The sequence below is a fragment of the Mobula birostris genome, chromosome 15 (assembly GCF_030028105.1).
Source record: "Mobula birostris isolate sMobBir1 chromosome 15, sMobBir1.hap1, whole genome shotgun sequence".
NCBI lineage: Eukaryota > Metazoa > Chordata > Chondrichthyes > Myliobatiformes > Myliobatidae > Mobula > Mobula birostris.
This window is the reverse complement of record NC_092384.1, coordinates 45,805,045-45,827,626: the sequence shown is the minus strand read 5'-3', so window position 1 is coordinate 45,827,626 and position 22,582 is coordinate 45,805,045. Positions and strand designations below refer to the sequence as shown.

Here is a 22,582-nt window from a genome sequence, read left to right as displayed (position 1 = left end):
GGTGATTTCTTTAAAGTTTCAATCAATCTCAGTATTCTGTGTAGAATTTAAGGATTCCCTGACACATCTAAACAGATGTTTGAAGCATTTAACACTAAAGTTACTTTCATTTGAAGCTGTACAGATGGTAATGTAAATAAATATACCCAGGGTTACCTTTACTATATTATACTTGACTATTCCAATGATTTTTTTTTTGGCTGGTCTTCCCCACTACACAAATCAAAATTCATGTAAAATCCTGCTACTTACAAACTGACTCATACTCTGCAAAGGACAACCTGTAACTGAAGACACGTGGTCATGAATAGATTCCAGATGTAATGTTGAATGCAGGAAGAGAAACAAAACATATTTTAAATTTAACCAAATTATTTGCAATGATATCCTCTTGCCGAAGTGCTTTACTATGTGTTCTAAGAAGCAGGAATAATGTAATTGAATTGACTTTATTTCTTACATCCTTCACATACATGAGTGAAAATCTTTACATTACATCACTATCTAAATGTGCAATGTGCAATTTATAGTAATTTGTAATAAATAATTATGTACAACAGGACAGTCAATATAGCATAGAAATACAATTGTATCGGCAGGAATTAATCAGTCTGATGGCCTGGCGGAAGAAGCTGTCCCAGAGCCTGTTAGTCTGGCTTTTATGCTGTGGTTCCGTTTCCCAGATGGTAGCAGCTGGAACAGTTTGTGGTTGGGGTGACTCAGGTCTCCAATGATCCTTCGGGCCCTTTCTATGCACCTGTCTTTGTAAATGTCCGGAATAGTGGGAAGTTCACATCTACAGATGCACACGGCTGTCCGCACCACTCTCTGCAGAGTCCTGCGATTGAGGGAATTATGTTATAGATTTAGTTCTGAAATCACAGCATTAAACATAGAGCAACATGGGTTTAGCTTGCACCGATAGAGATGTAATTTGCACTGCTTTCAAGTAAATGCTTGCCACATAAAGATACACGTGTATGTAGGTTACTTGTTTCAGGTAAAAGTTAGTTAACCAGGTATTGCAGCAAACTGCGGTTACCTTGCCACAGGCCTGATAAAGTTCTAATAAAAGTGATGAATGACATCCTCCTACTGTGCTGGTGCACAATCCTTTGCAAATCTTTTCAACCTTTCTGTAGCTTTTGATGTAGTTGACTACATCATCCAAATGAGGCTCCTCCAGTAGAGACCTACAATTGGAAATCCCTCCTTTGGTACGAGATTTTCCTATACTGAACATGTATAATCAGCATGACGTACTTTTGGTTTCCCTTCCTGCCATTCAGCATTACATCTGGAACCTATTGATCTGTTCTTGACCAGTTCCGCTTCTTTAATTTTTAAATTACCAGCCAAAATTGTAGGAACAGCAAAATCTAATGTAGGATAGACAGCAACCTGATCCATTTACCAACTAGAGACACCTTCCACAAAAAAAAAATCACTTCTTTCAATCACTGCAGTACTGTAGTCTTTTCTGAACAGTCAATTCAAATTGTGGCATACGGGTGTTATGATCAAACTTTCTGCATCTGAGTGCTTCTCGAAATATTGTTTCAATAAGAATTAGAGATGTAGGTTTTACTGGCAATGTAATAATTCAAAATATGCATGCTCTGAAATTCCAAAAATTCATGACTGATTTACCTCACTTCCACTTTCCCCTGTCCTCCTCCCCACTGTACTTGAATCCTTTGGAACCCTAGATTCCAGACCAGTGGAATGGGATCTGAATCCATAACTTTCTTACTCAATGCTATCTAAGCCATCTAATTAATAAACATAGAGATTTAAATTGATAATTGATAACTAGAGTTGAGTAGTGGGAGGCAGCAGGAAATCTATGGTTTATTAAAAGAAACTAGGGTAGCTGGAGAAGGTATCAGAAGGAGCCACAGGTTGTGGGAATTGATACAGGAAAGCTTGATGAGCTGAGGTAGCACTTCCTCTCCAATAGAGTTACATACAAAACATCATTGAAGTCAGAAATAAAACATCAGGGGGGGGGGTGGCAGAGGATAGAACAGTGTAAATGAATAGATAGTATCTGTAAACAATAATTACAAGACAAAATCTAAAATCAAGTTTTGTAGGTGTCAATAAAACTTATATAAAAGATAATGATTCTCACCAAAATCCTTGATAAATTTTAAGTCTTCTGACCAAATGTCCTTTTCACTTTCAAAAAGTATATTTTCAAACTGTCTGATGAATCACAATACAGAATTGTAAAGATGTTTCATGAAGCTGAACAAAGTTTTCAACACCATCTCCTCAATTCACCTCAAAATTAATCAGGAAACATTTTGAGCTTTCACACCAGAGGGCAGCACACCTCACCTTAGAGTCAGAATCAAACAGCATACAAAATGATTCTTCAGGAAAAACTACACTAATCCCATTTCATTCTAACCACAGTCCTTCAGATCCCACCACTCACTTGAGGCTAATAAACAATGTGAACACCTCTGAGAAGTAGGAGGAAGCCAGAGGAAACCCATGCATTCAGAAGGAGAATATGCAAACTCCACGTTTCAGCACTGGAGTTCAGGGTTGAACCTGGGTTGTCTAAGCTGAGTACCAGTTGTACTACTGTGTCACCACTTCAAAAACATAAATAAAGATCTGAAATAAGAACAGAAAATGCTAGAAGCATTGAGCAGTCATGCATCATATGTGGAAAGAGGAACTAAGTGAACGCCAATAAGTTAACGTTAATTTGCAGGAGGGATAAGAGTGGGATAGATAGAGCTAGACGGAATATCCCTGTTAACCTGGGGCCAGGATTTCTGTGTGTGTAAGCTGTTAATGAGGTCATCCAGACTGGTGTGTCCAGTAAGACAGGTCCTTGCTCGCTCACCAGCCCACACTGCAGCTTTCAATTTCATTACCTCAGGGGCCACTTGCCTGTGTCTCAAGTTATCCAAGTCTTGACCAACCACCACTTACCGCTCCCCCAAACAAGGTCACAGCCATCCACTCCACTTCTGCCACGCTGACTGGGCCTTTGAAAACTCTTCCCATCCCAATACTGTATTGACTTTGAACCTTAGTTCAGAGCAGCGGTTCCTAGCAACAGGCCCACTTCAATCATACAGGGCGCTTTTTACGCTCCAGTCCCTATGCTGGAAATCTTAAGCAAAAGGTGCTGCAAAAAATCTTATGGAAGCAAATGAAGAAAAAGAGTAGAGGTAGAGGACAAAAGATAAAAAAGTTGTTCCAACTATAAAGAATTGTAACCCACTGTAAGGATTCACTGCTAATGTAATGGCTTCTTTGTAATGTTCACTGCTGAGGTAACGGTTTCTCTGTAGCAGCAATGTTTGGGTTATGGCTGGAGATAACAGGATGCATGTTAGCCAGTAGGAGATTGTTGCTGTGTCTCGTGAGTCTAGAAAGATGTTTTCTCGCGGTCTTTTGTCGAGGAGAGATGAAGAGGGAAGACACGTGTGGAGAGAGCTGGTAGACCACCGGACGGAGAGGACTGGGATCTGAGGGTCCGAAGGTTGGCGACGCTCGGAGGAGATCGATGGTGGAAGAAGGACTACTGAGTGAGCTCCAACATGACTTTGACTTGACTTGGGCCTTTTTTTAAATTTTCATTACTAACCCTATATTCATATTAAGATTCATAAAGTTCAATCATTTAATTGCATATGGTGTACTGTCTGATACTTTGCATTGTGGGTTTGTAACTGGGGGTACATTACACAGCATCCACACAAACGTGATTACCCAGTTTGGCGGGGCCAAAGGCTGTTTCCCCTAGACGAACACGAGCTGGGCGAGCCTGAGGGTTACAATTGTGGGGGCTCATCCGGGATTGATTCCGTTGGATGCTGTGTGATTGCCCTGTTTAAATCTGTGCTGGTATGGATGCTGCTTACAGCAGTGGTGTGCCTCCTTGGGGTTACCGGTAATTAATGCGTGCGTGTTGAGTGGGGTGGATATTCGTACCCTGGATGAATTGTTAATTCAATTTTTGAGTATGGTTAAAGCTGTTGGCAAAGTTGAAATCGTAGCACAAAGGTTTGATAAAATGGCCGGCTCAGCCCTTGTTTTAGTTCAGACTAGAGCTGACGTAATGGCGATGGGACTGCCAGTGTCTATCGGTGCCCCAGGTGAGGCGGGGCCATGGCCTGTCCATACTCTCAGGGAGAAGGAGAAGGGAGCCCAGCAGGCTGGGTCACAAGCTGAGTTGCCCGCAGTTGGGGGTGGAGATTTCAGAGACAGGGTTCTATCATTTCTGAGGAGTGAGGGGAAAGAGTGGTCAGATTTGGAAAGTTTAATTAGTCCTCATCCCCCAGTGAAGAGTGAGGGTTCTGAGTTGGCATCAGCCCTTACCTGCCTGGCGAATAAGTGGCCCAGTGCACAGGCAGAGGGTCCCCGCTGGAAGATAAGAATGTTCTCTGGAATAATGCCCACCCCCGAGGGGGAAGGGGAGTATGAGATGTGGGTGGAGCAGACCTCTCAGTTGTTAGATGAGTGGCAGTGCTCTGATGATGAAAAGTGACAGAGACAGGTTGAAAGTTTGAGGGGGTTGACGGCTGATGAAGTGAGAGGCGTGACAGTTAACCAGCCCTCTGCTCCCCTTGCTGAGTATCTAGACACATTAGAGAGCATTTTTGGTACGACAGGGAGCCCCCTGGAGCTCATGGGGAGGGGGGAGTTTCAAAACATGCGTCAGGAGCAGGGGGAGAAGCTTTCTGCGTACCTTTTCCGGCTAGAGAGACAGCTAAATTGTTTGCGGCGCCGGGGGGGGGGGGCGTCATTCAGGCAGCTGAGGTGGGTAGGTTAAGGATGGACCAGTTAGCCAAGGGTACCCAGCCCCAGGACATGATTGCTTGGGGTCTCTGACAGTCCTGTAAAACACGCCCCCCCCCATTCGTTCAGCTGATCAGAGAGGTGCATGAGGAGGAGAACGCATTGGGGCCACGGGAGGACTCTATCAGCAGGGTACAGTCCTCGGTAGTAGCCCCTTGTGGTGAAGTGACCAGGGCCAGCCCAACCTGGGGACTGGTAAAGGAGGTGGTGGCAGAGCTGAAAACTGAGATGTCCCGGGTGTTAACAGTAGGTGTGGACCCTCCGTATGATTGGACTGGTAGAGCGGGCCCCCCCCAAGGGGACGGACTACGCAGAGGTTGCGGGTGGCCGGGGTTCTGCGAGAAGAGGGGCGGCCGGTAGCGTGTGCTATAACTGTGGGGAAGAGGGACACTTCTGGCGGGAATGTGAGTGGCAGGAAGCCCCTCGGAGAGCGAGCCTCCGGGTATCTAAGCAAGGAAAGATGTCGGGAAACTTAGAGGAGACTCAGTGAGGGAACGGCCTTATGTCTCTGGGGGAACACGTTCCCAGCAATGTACCAAGGAACTCCCGAAAGCAAAAAAACCTATTCCTGAAGGCTTAGTGGGACCACACTCCAGTGTGTTGCTACAGATAGAGGGAATATACGCTAAAGCTATACTCAACACCAGGTCGCAGGTCACATTACTGTACCGTTTGTTTTACAACTGGTATGTGAAGCATTTACCCTTGACACCATTCAGTGCACTGGAGATTTGGGGTATCAGTGCTGGTGATTATTCATACGATGGTTATTTGTCAGTGAAACTGGAGTTCCCGGAGGCGGCTGTGGGAGTGCCTGAAGTCCTTGATACAGTGGTGCTGGTTTGTCCGGACCCTGTTGAGAAGGGCGGCGTTTCAATTCTGGTGGGGACCAACACCCCTCTTGTGAGAAGACTCATGGGGGCCTGCAAGGAGAAGGCTGGTGAGAGCTTTCTGGGAACATTGTCCGTGCACCTGGTGTTTCGAGATGTTTCTGAGTAAGTGCGTGGCGGCATTGGGCTGGATACCGAATTTAAACGAGGGACTGTGTGGTTCACCCAGTCAAAGCCAATGGTGGTACGGCCCAGGGAAGTAGCAAGAGTGATGGGGACCCCCAAATTTCCAGGGAGTGCCTGAGGGCGAAGCCCTCTTAGCGGACGCTCTGGAAGACCACGAGGGGGAGTCAGGATTTCCTGCTGGGCTACTGGTGAGACCCGAATTGCAGAAGCCCTCGGTTGTACAGGTGAGCAGGATGGCACTGATTGTCAGGAACACTACCAAGAGGGAGGTCATCTTCAAGCGGGAGATGCCCCTGGCACATTTGTTCCCAGTGACGGTAATGTCTAGTGCCCCTGTGAGGCACAGCGGGGAGAAACTATGAGAAAAAGGGGAAAAGTTGACAGCTGAGTCTTTCAACTTTGGGGACTCCCCAGTGCCGCCGGGTTGGAAAAGGAGGCTGGTAGGGAAGATGTTGAAGCTGGAAGGTGTCCTTTCCACTGACGAGTTTGATGTGGGTTGTTCCAAGAGCACTCGTCACACTATCCAGATAACTGAGGATGCCCCGTTTAGACAGAGGTCACGGCAACTGGCCCCTGAAGACATGGAAGACTTTCGGCAGCATTTGTGTAAGTTGAAGGAAGCTGGGATCATCACTGAGTCCCAAAGCCCCTATGCGTCCCCAATTGTAGTAGCCCAGAAGAAGAACGAGAAGGTACGCATGTGTGTGGACTATAGGACTCTGAACAGGCACACCGTCCCTGACCAGTATATGGTCCTGAGGGGTGAAGACACGCCGGCCTGCCTGAGTGGTGCGAAGTGGTTCAGTGTGCTGGATTTGAGGAGTGCATATTACCAGATCCCCATGGGGGAGGCCAATAAAGAGAAGACGGCATTTGTATTTCCCCTGGGATTCTTCCAGTTCAAAAGGATGCCCCAGGGCATATTGGGAGCCCCGGCCACCTTCCAGCGTGTCATGGAGAAGCCGGTGGGGGATATGAACTTGCTTGAGGTGTTGGTATATTTGGATGACCTCATACTATTTGGATCCACCTTGGAAGAACATGAAGTGAGGCTACTGAAGGTGTTCAGCTGCCCGAAAGCTGAAGGGTTAAAACTTTTCCTGAACAAGTGCCAGTTCTGCAAAACGTCTGTTAGCTATGTCGGACACATAATCTCACGGAATGTAGTAGCTAAGACCCGGCTAAGATGGAAGCGGTGACCACTTGGCCAAGGCCCCAGACTGTGAGCACTCTGCACTCATTCCTTGGGTTCTGTAGTTATTATTGGAGATTCGTGAAGGGCTCCGCCAAAGTGAGTCACCCCTTGAATCAGCTTCTGGTGGTTACCCTCCCTTGGGGAAGAAAGGGAGGTGGAAAAGGGACAGGAAGGTGGAGAATATCTAAACCCATCGGAGGCCTTTGGACAGAAGTGGGATGTAAAATGTGAGGAGGCTTTTCAGTTGCTGAAGGAGCTGCTGACCCAGGCACCGATGCTGGCTTTTGCGGACCCCCAATTGCTGTATGTACTGCACACAGATGCCAGCCGAGAGGGTTTAGGGGGTGTCCTGTATCAGGATCAGGGCACCAGGTTGAGGCCTGTGACGTTTGTCAGCTGGAGTTTGTCGCCCTCCGAGAGAAACTATCCCATGCACAAGTTGGAATTCCTGTCATTGAAATGGGTGGTGCTGGATAAGCTGAGTGACTATCTCTACAGGGCCAAGTTTGAGGTGAGGACGGACAACAACCCTCTAACTTATATCCTGACCTCGGCAAAACTGGATGCCACAGGCCACCGGTGGTTGGCAGTGCTGTCTGCATATGATTTCAGCCTGAAGTACTGGCCGGGAAGCCGGAACATTGATGCGGATGCTTTGACCCAATGGGTGCATGAGGAACTAGACATGGACGACAGGTGGGAGAGAGTTCCTGCCCCTGGGGTGAAGGCTATGTGTCAGTTTGCCATCACCGTGAAGGCAGAGGGAAAGCAGGGGCAGGATTGAGCAGTGGATCAATTGGGGGCTTCTGAAGACACCATCCCCCAAGTTTACTGTAACTTGACTGCTGTGAAGACAAATCAGCTGCCGGAATTGAGTTCTGGGGAAGTGGCAGCTGCTCAGCGAGATAATCCAGGCATTGGCAATATTTGGTCTGCGGTTGAAAAGGGAGACATGGCTCAGACAGAGAAGACGAAACGTGTCAGTGCCTCCATTATTACAAGAATGGCCTCGGATGGAGTTGAAGAACCAGATCCTATACCAGGTCATGTCACCCCCGGACTGACCTCAGCGTTGCCAGCTGGTTCTGCCAGAGAAATATCGGAGGATTACGTTGAAGTGACTTCAGGATGATTCTGGACATTTTTTTGGGGTGGAAAAGACCCATGGATTGCTCAGAGACCTGTTCTACTGGCCCAGAATGAAGTTGGGGGTTGAAGAATACTGCACGTCGTGCATTCACTGCATATGGCGGAAGACACTGCCTACGCGGGCAGCTCCTTTGTCCCACTTGCAGAGTGCAGGGCCCCTGGACCTGGTGTGTATGGATTTCCTGTCCATAGAACCCGATGCCAGCAACACGGCGAATGTCTTAATCATCATCGACCACTACACCAGATATGCTCAGGCTTTTCCTTCCAAGGACCAGAGGGCGACTACGGTGGCAGAAGTGTTATGCGAGAAGTATTTCATTTATTATGGCCTTCCCAGGCGGATACATAGTGACCAATGACGGGACTTCAAGAACAGACTCATCTATGAGTTACTGGGCATGCTTGGAGTTGAGAAATCGAGGACCACACCCTATCACCCACAGGGCAATCCCCAGCCTGAGAGGTTTAATCGAACCTTGCTAGACATGCTCAGGTCCCTGGAGATCAGCAAGAAGAGCAGGTGGAGTCAACATATTGGGCATCTGATTCACTGTTACAACTGTACACGAAATGAAGCTACTGGGTACTCACCATATTATCTGATGTTTGGACGTGAGGTGAAGTTGCCCAGTGACCTTGGTTTTGGGACTGACGAAGGTGGCTTACCACCGAAGCCTTATCTGAAGTATGTGTCTGATATGAGGAGAGAGCTGAAAAGGGCTTATGAATTGGCTGGGGTCACGGCCGCCAAGCAGAATTGAGGAAATAAGGGGAGGTATGACCAGAAAGTGAGGTTCTCCCAACTCCTGCCAGGAGACCGAGTCCTCCTAAGGAATTTGGGGCTACCTGGAAAGCACAAGTTGGCTGACCGCTGAGCGGCCACACCCTATGTGGTGGAGAGTCAGATGCCAAACCTACCAGTTTTCCGGGTGAAACCAGAGGAGGGTAACGGGACTGTCAAGATTCTCCATCGGAACCACCTGCTGCCCCTGGGACAAGAGGTGCAGGAAGACCCAGAGCCCGACTTGGAGCCTACACCTAGTAAGAGGACTCTGCGAAAACGCGGGATGACTGCAGGGCCCACAGTGGGAGAGACTGAGCCGGGCCCCGCCCATGAGAGGGATACTAATTCAGAGGATGGTGATCTGCATGTGTGCTACATGTTGCCGTTCACTAGCTCCCCATTGATTGAGGCAGAGACTCCTGGCCCTTCTCCCACTGAGTCAGGTGAAATGGTAGGGGGGCTATCTGTGGGCAGCCTGGGTTACAGCAGGACCCTGAAGGAGAGGAAGCGGGGCCTGGAAACAGGACAGAGGGCTCCGAGTGGCAGGGGGACATGAGTGATAGATCAAGGGAGGACTCACCAAGTAGACTCAAAGTATCCCCAGTAGCATCTGAGCCTGAAGAGTTAGGTGAGGAGGTACGGAGGTCTCAGAGAATTAGGAGCCCACCACATAGGTTGGCCTATGTAGCACCTGGGGAACAGGTCGTGATCTCTACTGTTTTGGGGAGCTATGTCACTGCCTTTTGCACCTGGATTGGGCTTTGTGTTTTGCAGGAAGGGTTGGCGAATTATCTCAACGTCATGAGGACATGACTAAATTTGGTCGGGGGAGAGTGTGACGCGCTGTAAGGTTTCACTGCTAATGTAACGGCTTCTTTGTAATGTTCACTGCTGAGGTAATGGTTTCTCTGTAGCAGCAATGTTTGGGTTATGGTTGGAGACAACAGGATGCAGGTTAGCCAATAAGACATTGTTGCTGTGTCTTGTGAGTCTGGAAAGATGCTTTTTCACGGTCTTTTGTGGAGGAGAGATAAAGAGGGAAGACGCATGTGGAGAGAGCTGGTAGACTACCGGACGAGTGGACTGGGATCTGAGGGTCCAAAGGTCAGCAACGCTCAGAGACCAATGGTGGAAGAATGACGACTGAGTGAGCTCCAACGTGACTTTGACTTGACTTGGGCCCTTTTTTATTTTCATTACTAACCCTAAATTCATATTAAGATTCATAAAGTTCAATCATTTAATTGCACATGGTGTACTGTTTGATATTTTGCATTGTGGGTTTGTAACTGGGGGTACATTACACAGCATCCACACAAACGTGATTACCCAGTTTGGCAGGGCCGAAGGCTGATTCCCCTAGACGAACGCGAGTTGGGCAAGCCTGAGGGTTACAGAATAGTAATACTAGATTATTAAATTGAAAATTTAATGATTAAGATCTGTTTCCCCTGTCTCAGTCCAACTATTTCAGGCAAAAACAATGCTCAAATAATCTTTTTCTGCAAAACAAACATTATTTCAGAGGAGTGTGTACTTACTGCTTTCATGCAGTAGAGTGCAAACTATTTGATAAATCTGCAATCCTATGTGTAAATTATAAATCTCAATTATCATGATGTCATAGCAAGACTGGTGGTAATTCTGTGGAAGCTTATCAGCTCTACCTATGATGTTGCTTATTAATACAAATACAGCTTTTTTAAGTGGTATCTTTCAACTATTGCATCTCAAAAATGTAGTGCCTCTCTCTCCTCCTTAATGCATTAGTAATGCTGTCTACTAACAGTAACAACTGGGCCTTTAAGGATACAGCATAGTATGGAAAACGCATTTGTCACTGAAATATTAGACGCTTCTTCCCCCTTCATAAACCAGCTGCAGAATTTTCTGTATTCTGCTTTTGCCAAAGATTAGATAATGCCAAACAAGGATCAGTTTGTTTGGTTTCAACTTAAAAAAAATACTGATTTCTGTAGCAGATTTAGTCCATTAAGTTAACATAAATATTTTACTTTGTTCTTCTTCACATTAGGACAAACTAATTTCTGCTACTCTCCCTGTCTCTTCCCTTGTCCCACTCATTCAGGATGAGCATTTCCTTACTGAACTTCAGCTACTGAAGGGTACATCACAACAGCAGTCTGAATGGTAAGGGTGTGGAAAACCTTCAACAGATTAGTACACCACACGGCCACTTTACTAGGTACCTTCTCTACCTAATAAAGTAGTCACCAAGTATATGTTCATGGTCTTCTGCTGTTGTGACCCATCCAATTCAAGATTCAACGTGTTGTGCGTTCAAAGTTATCCTTCTGCAAACCACTTGGTTATTTGAGTTACTGTCGCCTTCATGTTGGCTTGAACCAGTCTGGCCATTCTCCTCTGACCTCTCTCATTAACAAGGCATTTTGCCCACAGAACTGCCACTCACTGGATTTTTTTTTTGTTTTTCACACCATTTTCTGAGACTGCCGTGTGTGAAAATCCCAGAAGATCAACACTTTCTGAGATATTCAAACCATCCCATCTGGCGCCAACAATTATTCTACAGTCAAAGCTGTTTAGATCACATTCCGTTCCCATTCTGATGTTTGGTCTGAACCACAACTGAACCTCTTGACCATATGTGCGTGCTTTTTATACATCAAACTGCTGCCATGATTAGCTGATTAGATATTAGCATTAAGGAGCAGGTATATAGGTATACCTAATGAAGTGGCCACTGAGTCAATATTATTAATACGTTATATTCCTTCGTATAAAAGCCTTAGAAAGAAAACTAATTTCTCAGTCCATTTACATCTTGCAGCTATGAGATTAAACACTGTGAACACAATATGAAAGATTCTCAAGCATTTGTTTTAAAGAGGTCACGGAATTTATAAGTTTAAACATTGATTCATCTTTAAACTTCCCTTTTTAGATAATTGTCCAAGGCATTTATAACCAAAGGTATACATTTTGTGACAAAGAACATCTATTAGAATGTATTTATAATTTCCTAAAAGTTTGCATTAAACAATGTTGTGGTTTGAATTCATTAAAGTCAGAATTTCTATTTCAAAATTCATATTTGCTATACAATGTGATTAAAGAAAGCAACATTCAGAGTACAGTATTCTGCAGTGTAGTTGATCATAATGGATTGTTAAATTCAAATATCAGTGCTGAAACTCAATTAGTTCTCTTAATAATTGTCATTTATAAAAAGTTAAATTGTTAGCATTTTTCAAACAAAGAGGTTAGAACTGACCAAATAACCTAAGTAATTGTGTGACCTATGTGTAACTTTAGAAAAATTAGTGTAGAACAAAAAACAAAATTGCTCTTATCCTTTAGTATGGCTCTTATCTTGCGTGAAAACAAATATAGTATCAGCAGTTTAAGACTCTGCTGAAACAGTGGACCAGGGGTTAAATGATTATTTAGAAGGGATGGCTGAAGGCTACTGTCAAAAAAAAGGAGAAAATTATCTGGTATTGTCTAGATCATCAAACATGTGACAAATCAGTTTTTCATACGTGCCATAACCTTTGTCAAAGATTACAATTACTGTATTACAAAATTCTATTGCAGAAAGTTCTGTATAATTTTACATTCATCCTAAATAAAAATGTAGTGCTTAGTTTTATCATCATTTTTTGACCAGTGATCAACTCAGAATGTAAGTAATGCATAGATACTTGCTGTGAACAAGTCTGAATCAAAGTTCTCGAGCTTGATTTTGCTAGTTATCAGTGAGAATGTTTAATTAATAATGTTAAAATATTCAAAATATAACTGTGGAGCAACAGTATAATAAAACTTTTTACAGTTCATTACCAACAAATTTAATCATTTGGTACTATTTAAGTACAATTTTTCATAATTTACACTATAAATAATCTAATCATTATCAGTAACTAAATCCTCAATTTCATCTACAGGAATAAATGTAAAAAATAATGTAGTAACAATCTAAGTGATCCCGCCATGCATGAATGTGTAGAGAAAAGCTATTAAAAATTAATACTGTTAAGAATATCCAAGAATTCAAGTAAATGCATGAAGAAGATACTAACACTTTTGAGTAACAGAAATTATGCAATAGTGCCTTGCAAATAAATAACAATTTATGGAATATAATACAAATGAGAAACAGAGTGTCTAGTAACATTCTTGCTCCAATATAGTAAGTGAAATATAAATAAATGCAACAGAGAAGTAGTTCAAGCAAAAGGTTTCACTGATATTGAACATTACACTTTGTACTGAAATAGGAATCAATAAGCATTAATCGCAGCTCTCTGAAGGAACAGAGCTTATAACCTCACATACAAGATTAGATGCTTATATAAGTTCGACTTGGCTTTACTTTTGCCAAAACAAATATCTATCATCTGCTATGTAATATTGAAAAGTTACAAAATTTTACTTCCACTAAGGTTTGCCCTTCTTTTTCTTTAGCTTGTAGACATGAAAAGTTTTGTTTTTAAATACACGAGTGAAATAGGAAGAATACAGAGGTGCATTGGATTTGATTTCATCACAGAAGCGTGGATGAGGAGAAGTCTCTAAATCTGGATCGTTTTCTCCAGGACCGTCCATCACCTGAAAAGTACAGGATTTTGATTTTTATCTTTAATTACAACGTTATTATTTTTGCAGTAGAAAAACATGAAAGGCTTCAGAGTAAATGCATTGAGTGCTCAAAATAAGTTGTTCCAATCCGAATTATTACCAACTGGTGGGACTCCAAATCCTGTTAATGTGTATGGAGTCAATATTAAATAGACATAGCCAGTCCTGACATTAGAATTTCATAGAACATAGAATAGTACAGCACATTACAGGCCCTTCAGCCCACAATGTTGTGCCGACCCTCAAACCCTGCCTCCTGTATAACCCACCCCCCCAACCTTAAATTCCACCATATACCTGTCTAGTAGTCTCTTAAACTTCACTAGTGTATCTGCCTCCACTGACTCAGGCAGTGCATTCCACGCACCAACCACTCTCTGAGTAAAAAACCTTCCTCTTAATATCGCCCTTGAACTTCCCACCCCTTACCTTAAAGCCATGTCCTCTTGTATTGAGCAGTGGTGTTCTGGGGAAGAGGCGCTGGCTATCCACTCTATCTATTCCTCTTAATATCTTGTACACCTCTATCATGTCTCCTCTCATCCTCCTTCTCTCCAAAGAGTAAAGCCCTAGCTCCCTTAATCTCTGATCATAATCCATACTCTCTAAACCAGGCAGCATCCTGGTAAATCTCCTCTGTACCCTTTCCAATGCTTCCACATCCTTCCTATAGTGAGATGACCAGAAGTAGACACAGTACCCCAAGTGTGGCCTAACCAGAGTTTTATAGAGCTGCATCACTACATCGTGACTCTTAAACTCTATCCCTCGATTTATGAGAGCTAATACCCCATAAGCTTTCTTAACTACCCCACCTACCTGTGAGGTAACTGTCAGGGATCTGTGGACATGTACCCCGAGATCCCTCTGCTCCTCCACTGTACCAAGTATCCTGCCATTTACTTTGTATTCTGCCTTGGAGTTTTACCTTCCAAAGTGTACCACCTCACACTTCCCTGGGTTGAACTCCATCTGCCACTTCTCAGCCCACTTCTGCATCCTATCAATGTCTCTCTGCAACCTTCGACAATCCTCTACACTATCTACAACACCACCAACCTTTGTGTCGTCTGCAAACTTGCCAACCCACCCTTCTAACCCCACATCCAGGTCGTTATTAAAAATCACGAAAAGATTTCACTTAACTTAATGCTACACAACATCTTTGATGATGGAAGGCACACAATCAATCCTAACACTTTCAAGTGTCTCTCACGCTAACGTGGAAGCCTCAAACACCCTGAAGAATCTTCTCAACTATCATTCCAGTGCACTCCAACTCTCTCCACATGGCAAACTTAAACACACTCATCATGTAACTGACTTCCCTTTATCTGTTATAGTTCATAATTTCAGTAGGTGTGTGATTTTTTTTGATTTTGGTTGTACACCTTTCTTTGTTAAAAATGGTACAAAAGATCAGTACAATGGGAGCAAAACTGTAAGTGACCTAATATTGTTTTGATAGGTAATGAACTAATAGGTGACTGAAATCCACTTGGTATAAATAATTTTCAGGTCATGTGGATTATAACTGAATATTTCTTAACTTTTAATGTCAAAGTGGTCAGTTTTATAACTGATGGCAATATGACAACTAAATTACTGGAAATGGTAGGGACAACAATTAAAGAAATGTTAAATATATTAGATGCAAATACACCCAGCATCAAAAAGCAAAATGCTGGAATGGCTCAGTAGGTTATGCCATATTTTTGGAGACAAAAGGTGCACGTCAACATTTTGGGTGAAGACAATGTGTCAGACCAACAAGGAGAGGAAAGATTACTAATCTATTGCAGTTACTCATATAATCTTCTTCTCCCTTTGTCCACCTTTCCCATCCCTGTCCCCATTTTGTCCATGATCCCCTCCCTACCTGATTCCACCTACAGTGGTGCTAGAAAGGTTGTGAACCCGATATAATTTTCTCCTTTTTTACATAAAAATTACCTAAAATGTGATCAGATCTTCATGCAAGTCCTAAATCTAGATAAAAAGAACCCAAATAAATAAATAACGCAAAAAAACTTTTTTATTTAGAGAGAAAAATGATCCATTACTACATGTATTTGTTGGAAAAAGTATGTGAACCTCAGGGGTAATGCCTTCTACAAAAGCTATTTGGAGTCAGGTAACCCAATCAATGAGATGAGATTGAAGGTGTGGGTTGTAGAGGTGCCCTACCCTATAAAAAAGACACACAAAGTCACGTTACTGACAGAGCCTGCTCTTCTCAAGAAAGATCTGTTTATGTGCACAATGCCTCGATCAAAACAACTTTCAGCGAACCTTAGAAGAATTGTAGAGGTGCACAAAGCTGGAAAAGACTACAACAGCATTTCTAAAGATCTGAGTGTTCATCAATCCACAGTTAGAGAAATTGTCTACAAATGGAGGAAACTCAGTAACTCAGTACTATTGCTACTCTCCATAGGAGTGGGCATCCTGCAAAGATCATACCAAGAGCACACCATGCATTGTTGAAGGAGGTGAAAATGAACCCAAGGATAACAGCAAAAGACCTGCAGAAATCTCTAGAACTTGCTAAGTTCTCTGTTCATGTGTCCACTATAAGAAAAACACTGAACAAGAATAGTGTTCATGGAAGGATGCCACGGAGGAAACCACTGCTCTCCAAAAAAAAACACTGCTGCACTACTCAAGTTTGCAAAAGACCACCTGCATGTTCTACAACGCTTCTCACCTGTTCTGTAGACAGATGAAACACATGTAACCCTTAGGTTCAGCCAGCACGTGTTTGTCTAGGGTAAGACAGCCTCTGGCTCAGCCAAACTGAGAAATCTCATTTGTGTGGATGCTGCGTGATGTGTTGCCTGGTTACAAATCCGAACCACAAAATATCAGACAGTACACCATATGCCATTTAACGATTGAACTTTATGAATCCTAATCTGACTATAGGGTTAGTAAAGGAAATAAAAAAGAAAAAGGGTGCCTTTTAATGAAACAGTCTGATGTGCACTTTGGAGCTCACGGTTATGTCCCTTCGTCTCCCGTTGACCTCCTCTAAGCGTCGCTGACCTTCAGACCCTCGCTCCTAGCTCACTCCGTCTGGCAGCCTACCAACTCTCTCCACTCACGTCTTCTCTCTTCATCTCCCGCCAACAAAAGACTGCAAACTCCCTGTTCCCAGACCCACAGGAAAGAAGAACATGCCTCTCATTGGCTAGCATACATACCAAAGCCCCCGTTAGCTCTAGTCATAACCCAGACATTGCTGCTATAGAGAAACCGTTACCTTAGCAGTGAATCATTACAGAGAGGCTATTACGTTAGCAGTGAAACCTTACAGCGCGTTACACAAAAGCTGAACTTTTGGCAGAAATGCACATTGCTATATTTAGAGGAAAAAGGGCATTCACACCAACACCAAAACCTCATCCCAACCGTGAAGCACGGTGGAAGGAACATCACGGTTTGGGGCTGCTTTTCTGCCTCGGGGCCTGGACAGCTTGTAATCATTGAGGGAATAATTAATTCAAAATTGTATCAAGATGTTTTACAGGAGAATGTCAGGGTAGCAGTTTGTCGCTTGAAGCTTAATAGTAGTTAGATAATGCAACAAGACAATGATCCAAAAGACAAGAGTAAATTAATAACAGAATTGTTTAAAAATAAAATTCTTGTTTTAGAATGGCCGAGACAAAGTCCTGGCTTAATCCTATAGAAATGTTGTGGAAGGAAGCCCACCAACATCACAGAGTTGAAGCAGCTTTGTAAGGAGGAATTCGTCCAAGCCGATATTCAGGACTGACCAACAGTTACCAGAAATGTTTGGTTGAAGGGTAGGAATAGGATGCTCTGGAGGATGAACAAGTGGCTGAGGAACTGGTGTAGGGGGCAGGGTTTCAGATTTCAGGATCATTGGGACCTCTTCTGGGGCAGGTGGGACCTGTACAAGAGAGACAGGTTACACTTGAACGACAGGGGGACCAATATCCTTTCAGGGAGGTTTGTTAGTGCTATTGGGGAGGCTTTAAACTAGATTTGCAGGGGGATGGGAACCAGAGTGCCAGAGCTGACAGTGTGGCTGGGGTGAAAATAAATGATGTTAAAAGTTCAAGCAAATCTGCTAATAGAAAGGTTGTGAGTGGTGGTAAAAATCTTCTGAGGTGTATATATTTCAATGCTAGGAGTATTGTGGGGAAGGCAGATGAGTTGAGGGCGTGGATTGACATGTGGAATTATGACGTTATAGCAATTAGTAAAACTTGGCTACAGAAGGGGCAGGACTGGCAGCTTAATATTCCAGGCTTCCGATGTTTCAGATGTGATCGAAGCAGAGGAATGAAAGGTGGGGGAGTAGCATTGCTTGTTAGGGAAAATATTACAGCAGTACTCAGGCAGGACAGATTAGAGGGCTTGTCTACTGAGTCCTTATGGGTGGAGCTGAGAAACAGGAAAGGTATGGCCACATTAGTGGGATTGTATTACAGACCACCTAATAGTCAATGAGACTTGGAAGAGCAAATCTGCAGAGAGATAGCGGGCAACTGCAGGAAACATAAAGTTGTGGTGGTAGGGGATTTTAATTTTCCATATATTGATTGGGACTCCCATACTGTTAGGTGTCTAGATGATTTAGAGTTTGTAAAATGTGTTCAGGAAAGTTTTCTAAATCAGTATATAGAGGGACCAACTAGAGGGGATGCAATATTGGATCTCCTGTTAGGAAATGAGTTAGGACAAGTGACAGAAGTCTGTGTAGGGGAACACTTTGGTTCCAGTGATCATAACACCATTAGTTTCAACTTGATCATGGACAAGGATAGATCTGGTCCTAGGGTTGGGGTTCTTAACTGGAAGAAGGCCAAATTTGAAGAAATGAGAAAGGATCTAAAAAGCATGGATTGGGACAGGTTGTTCTCTGGCAAGGATGTGATCGGTAGGTGGGAAGCCTTCAAAGGAGAAATTTTGAGAGTGCAGAATTTGTATGTTCCTGTCAGGATTAAAGGCAAAGTAAATAGGAATAAGGAACCTTGGTCCTCAAGGGATATTGCAACTCTGATAAAGAAGAAGAGGGAGTTGTATGACATGTATAGGAAGCAGGGAGTAAATAAGGTGCTTGAGGAGTATAAGAAGTGCAAGAAAATACTTAAGAAAGAAATCAGGAGGGCTAAAAGAAGACATGAGGTTGCCTTGGCAGTCAAAGTGAAGGATAATCCAAAGAGCTTTTACAGGTATATTAAGAGCAAAAGGATTGTAAGGGATAACATTGATCCTCTTGAAGAGCAGAGTGGTCAGCTATGTGCGGAACCAAAGGAAATGGGGGAGATCTTAAATAGGTTTTTTGTATCTGTATTTACTAAGGAAACTGGCATGAAGTCTATGGAATTAAGGGAAACAAGTAGTGAGATCATGGAAACTGTACAGATCGAAAAGGAGGAGGTCCTTGCTGTCTTGAGGAAAATTCAAGTGGATAAATCCCTGGGACCTGACAGGGTGTTCCCTCGGACCTTGAAGGAGACTAGTGTTGAAATTGCAGGGGCCCTGGCAGAAATATTTAAAATGTCGTTGTCTACAGGTGAGGTGCTGGAGGATTGGAGAGTGGCTCATGTTGTTCCGTTGTTTAAAAAAGGATCGAAAAGTAATCCGGGAAATTATAGGCCAGTAAGTTTAACGTCGGTAGTAGGTAAGTTATTGGAGGGAGTACTAACAGGCAGAATCTACAAGCATTTGGATAGACAGGGACTTATTAGGGAGAGTCAACATGGCTTTGTGCGTGGTAGGTCATGCTTGACCAATCTATTGGAGTTTTTCAAGGAAGTTACCAGGAAAGTGGATGAAGGGAAGGCAGTGGATATTGTCTACATGGACTTCAGTAAGGCCTTTGATAAGCTCCCGCATGGGAGGTTAGTTAGGAAAATTCAGTCGCTAGGTATACATGGAGAGGTAGTAAATTGGATTAGACATTGGCTCAATGGAAGAAGCCAAAGAGTGGTAGTGGAGAATTGCTTCTCCGAGTGGAGGCCTGTGACTAGTGGTGTGCCACAGGGATCAGTGCTGGGTCCATTGTTATTTGTCATCTATATCAATGATCTGGATGATAATGTGGTAAATTGGATCAGCAAATTTGCTGATGATACAAAGATTGGAGGTGTAGTAGACAGTGAGAAAGGTTTTCAGAGGCTGCAGAGGGACTTGGACCAGCTGGAAAAATGGGCTGAAAAATGGCAGATGGAGTTTAATACAGAGAAGTGTGAGGTATTGCACGTTGGAAGGACAAACCAAGGTAGAACATACAGGGTTAATGGTAAGGCACTGAGGAGTGCAGTGGAACAGAGGGATCTGGGAATACAGATACAAAATTCCCTAAAAGTTGCGTCACAGGTAGATAGGGTCGTAAAGAGAGCTTCTGGTACATTGGCCTTTATTAATCAAAGTATTGAGTATAAGAGCTGGAATGTTATGATGAGGTTGTATAAGGCATTGGTGAGGCTGAATCTGGAGTATTGTGTTCAGTTTTGGTCACCAAATTACAGGAAGGATATACATAAGGTTGAAAGAGTGCAGAGAAGGTTTACAAGGATGTTGCCGGGACTTGAGAAACTCAGTTACAGAGAAAGGTTGAAAAGGTTAGGACTTTATTCCCTGGAGCGTAGAAGAACGAGGGGAGATTTGATAGAGGTATATAAAATTATTATGGGTATAGATAAGAGTGAATGCATGCAGGCTTTTTCCACTGAGGCAAGGGGAGAAAAAAACCAGAGGACATGGGTTAAGGGTGAGGGGGGAAAAGTTTAAAGGGAACATTAGGGGGGGCTTCTTCATACAGAAAGTGGTGGGAGTATGGAATGAGCTGCCAGACGAGGTGGTAAATGCGGGTTCTTTTTTAACATTTAAGAATAAATTGGACAGATACATGGATGGGAGATGTATGGAGGGATATGGTCTGTGTACAGGTCAGTGGGACTAGGCAGAAAATGGTTCGGCACAGCCAAGAAGAGCCAGAAGGCCTGTTTCTGTGCTGTAGTTTCTATGGTTCTATGGAAGTTATTGCTGTACAAGGGGGTTATACCAGTTACTGAAAGCAAAGGTTCACATAATTTTTCCAATCAATACATGTAATATTAGATAATTTTTCTCAATAAATAAATGAACAATGTATGATGTTCTTTGTGTTATTTATTTAATTGGGTTCACTTTATCTAGTTTTAGGACTTAACGTGAAAATCTGATCACATTTCAGTTCATATTTATGCAGAAATAGATAAAATTCTGCAGGGTTCACAAACTTTCTAGCACCACCATTGCTATCATTCTCCAATACTACTATGTACTGGCAAGACAATCTTTCCTCCTCTCTTGGTCCTGATGCAGTGAATTGACCTGAAATGTCAATCGACACCTATTGTCTCCACAGATGTTGGTGGTCCCATTGAGTTCTTTCAGCAATCTGGTCTTTATTGCAGATTACAGCATCTGCAATCTCTTTTGTTTTCAAACCACTAGCATTTAATTACAATTGCTCCTTGTAAACTTTAGGCTCAAAACCCCAAAAGCAGAAAACAACTTCATCATGAATGCCAAGTCGATCCACCATCATAAAGTTGATCATCATTGAATCTTAAGGCTTGTCAGCTATTAAAGTCAAAGACTATATATAAAATAATTATTTCTTCATAAAATGTACTTTTTTATGACCAAAAGACTGAAGAAAAAAAATCTTTCTTACATGACCATTTGCTATATCAATCAAGTCTCTCAAACGACAGCCTCTTCTGTGTCTTCTTTCATAACAGATACTGTCCTCAAGGACAATATAGTTTGTTCCATACAATCGCAGGATTCTGTATACTTCTTCAGGAGAACGTTTGGAATAAATCTGATAGATCTTCAGGGAAAGATAAAACAAATAATATCAATACTGAATGCATAAAAGGCTTTTTGGCTTTTCGAGATAAATGCATGCAACGTGCAGTTCCTCCTATGTAAGGAAGTAAGGACTTAACCACTATACTTGACTATTAAGGACTAAAGAATACCAATTACACATTTGTGTTCTTGGTATATTACCAAAGCCACACATGCTGTTCCAAAACCAGTGTTGCTGGGAAAGGTGGATTAAAAGATACATTTACATAGCGTCTTCTACAATCTCAGGATAATCCAAAATGCTTTTTTATCCAACAAAGTCCAGTCAGAATATATGTAATCACTGTTGTAAATTAAGAAATATATACACAACTAGTTGCTGCAAGCAGCAATATAGTTAAAATTCAGGTAATTTTTTTAATTCACAGCCTGCTTTTTTCCAAATGTAATAGAAGTCAAAAGATGGATTCAAATTAAGAAAACACATCTCACTCCAGGAACTAATCCCGACAATGAAAGAATTGTTTGATTCACTGGTGCCTTACTTGTTTAGTTCTATCCCTTAACTTTTTATCTTCATAATGAGGGTGATTGGTTATTGTTCTTCCAGTACACAGCTTGATTCCTGCCAGTAACTGCATACTTCCAGCAAACACTGCATCTTTAGAAGTTTTTAATCTTGTACAGGGAAGTGGTGAGAGAAAGATAAATAAATTAAAATTAGTAATGCAGTAAAAGGTGAAATGCTTGTTGCTTTGTTGTTCAATATTTTTGACAGGAACATTAAAAAAAATGGGAACATTTTGAAATTGTGCCCCTTTTATAAAGGTTATTATCCAACATTAATTCCTTAGTAACAAGATTTTGTTTTAATATTTGCCTGTCCAATATTCTCTTTATACATCATCATCTGAATTGCTACAGGTTGCTGCTATGTTACCTCTAATATAATGCAGTTAATTTACCACAGAGTTAGCTCATCAAATATCTTTTGAAATTCTATCCATTATTTCTTCTTCAAAGCTTTTCCAGCTAAAAATCTAATAAAGTGGACAGAGATGAGAAGGATTTTATAAGCTTTTCAACTGTCTTAAATAAATAAGCTTTTTTCTAAAAGTATACCCATTTTATAATCTTCAACTTACT

The 22,582-nt window shown here is 42.6% G+C and overlaps 1 protein-coding gene across 3 annotated transcripts in view; it reads right to left on the bottom strand.

Moving 5' to 3' along the window:
* Nucleotides 1-12,767: 12,767 nt before the first annotated feature.
* Nucleotides 12,768-22,582, bottom strand: part of dpy19l3 (dpy-19 like C-mannosyltransferase 3) — a 67,774-nt gene continuing 57,959 nt past the window's right edge. For all 3 annotated transcript variants that reach the window (XM_072279170.1, XM_072279171.1, XM_072279172.1), the window contains 3 exons: nt 21,982-22,114; nt 21,297-21,455; nt 12,768-13,567 (listed from right to left, as the gene is read on the bottom strand). In XM_072279170.1, coding sequence (XP_072135271.1) covers nt 13,397-13,567; nt 21,297-21,455; nt 21,982-22,114 — 463 coding nt within the window. In that variant the 3' untranslated portion in view covers nt 12,768-13,396. The remainder of the gene's footprint in view (nt 13,568-21,296; nt 21,456-21,981; nt 22,115-22,582) is intronic.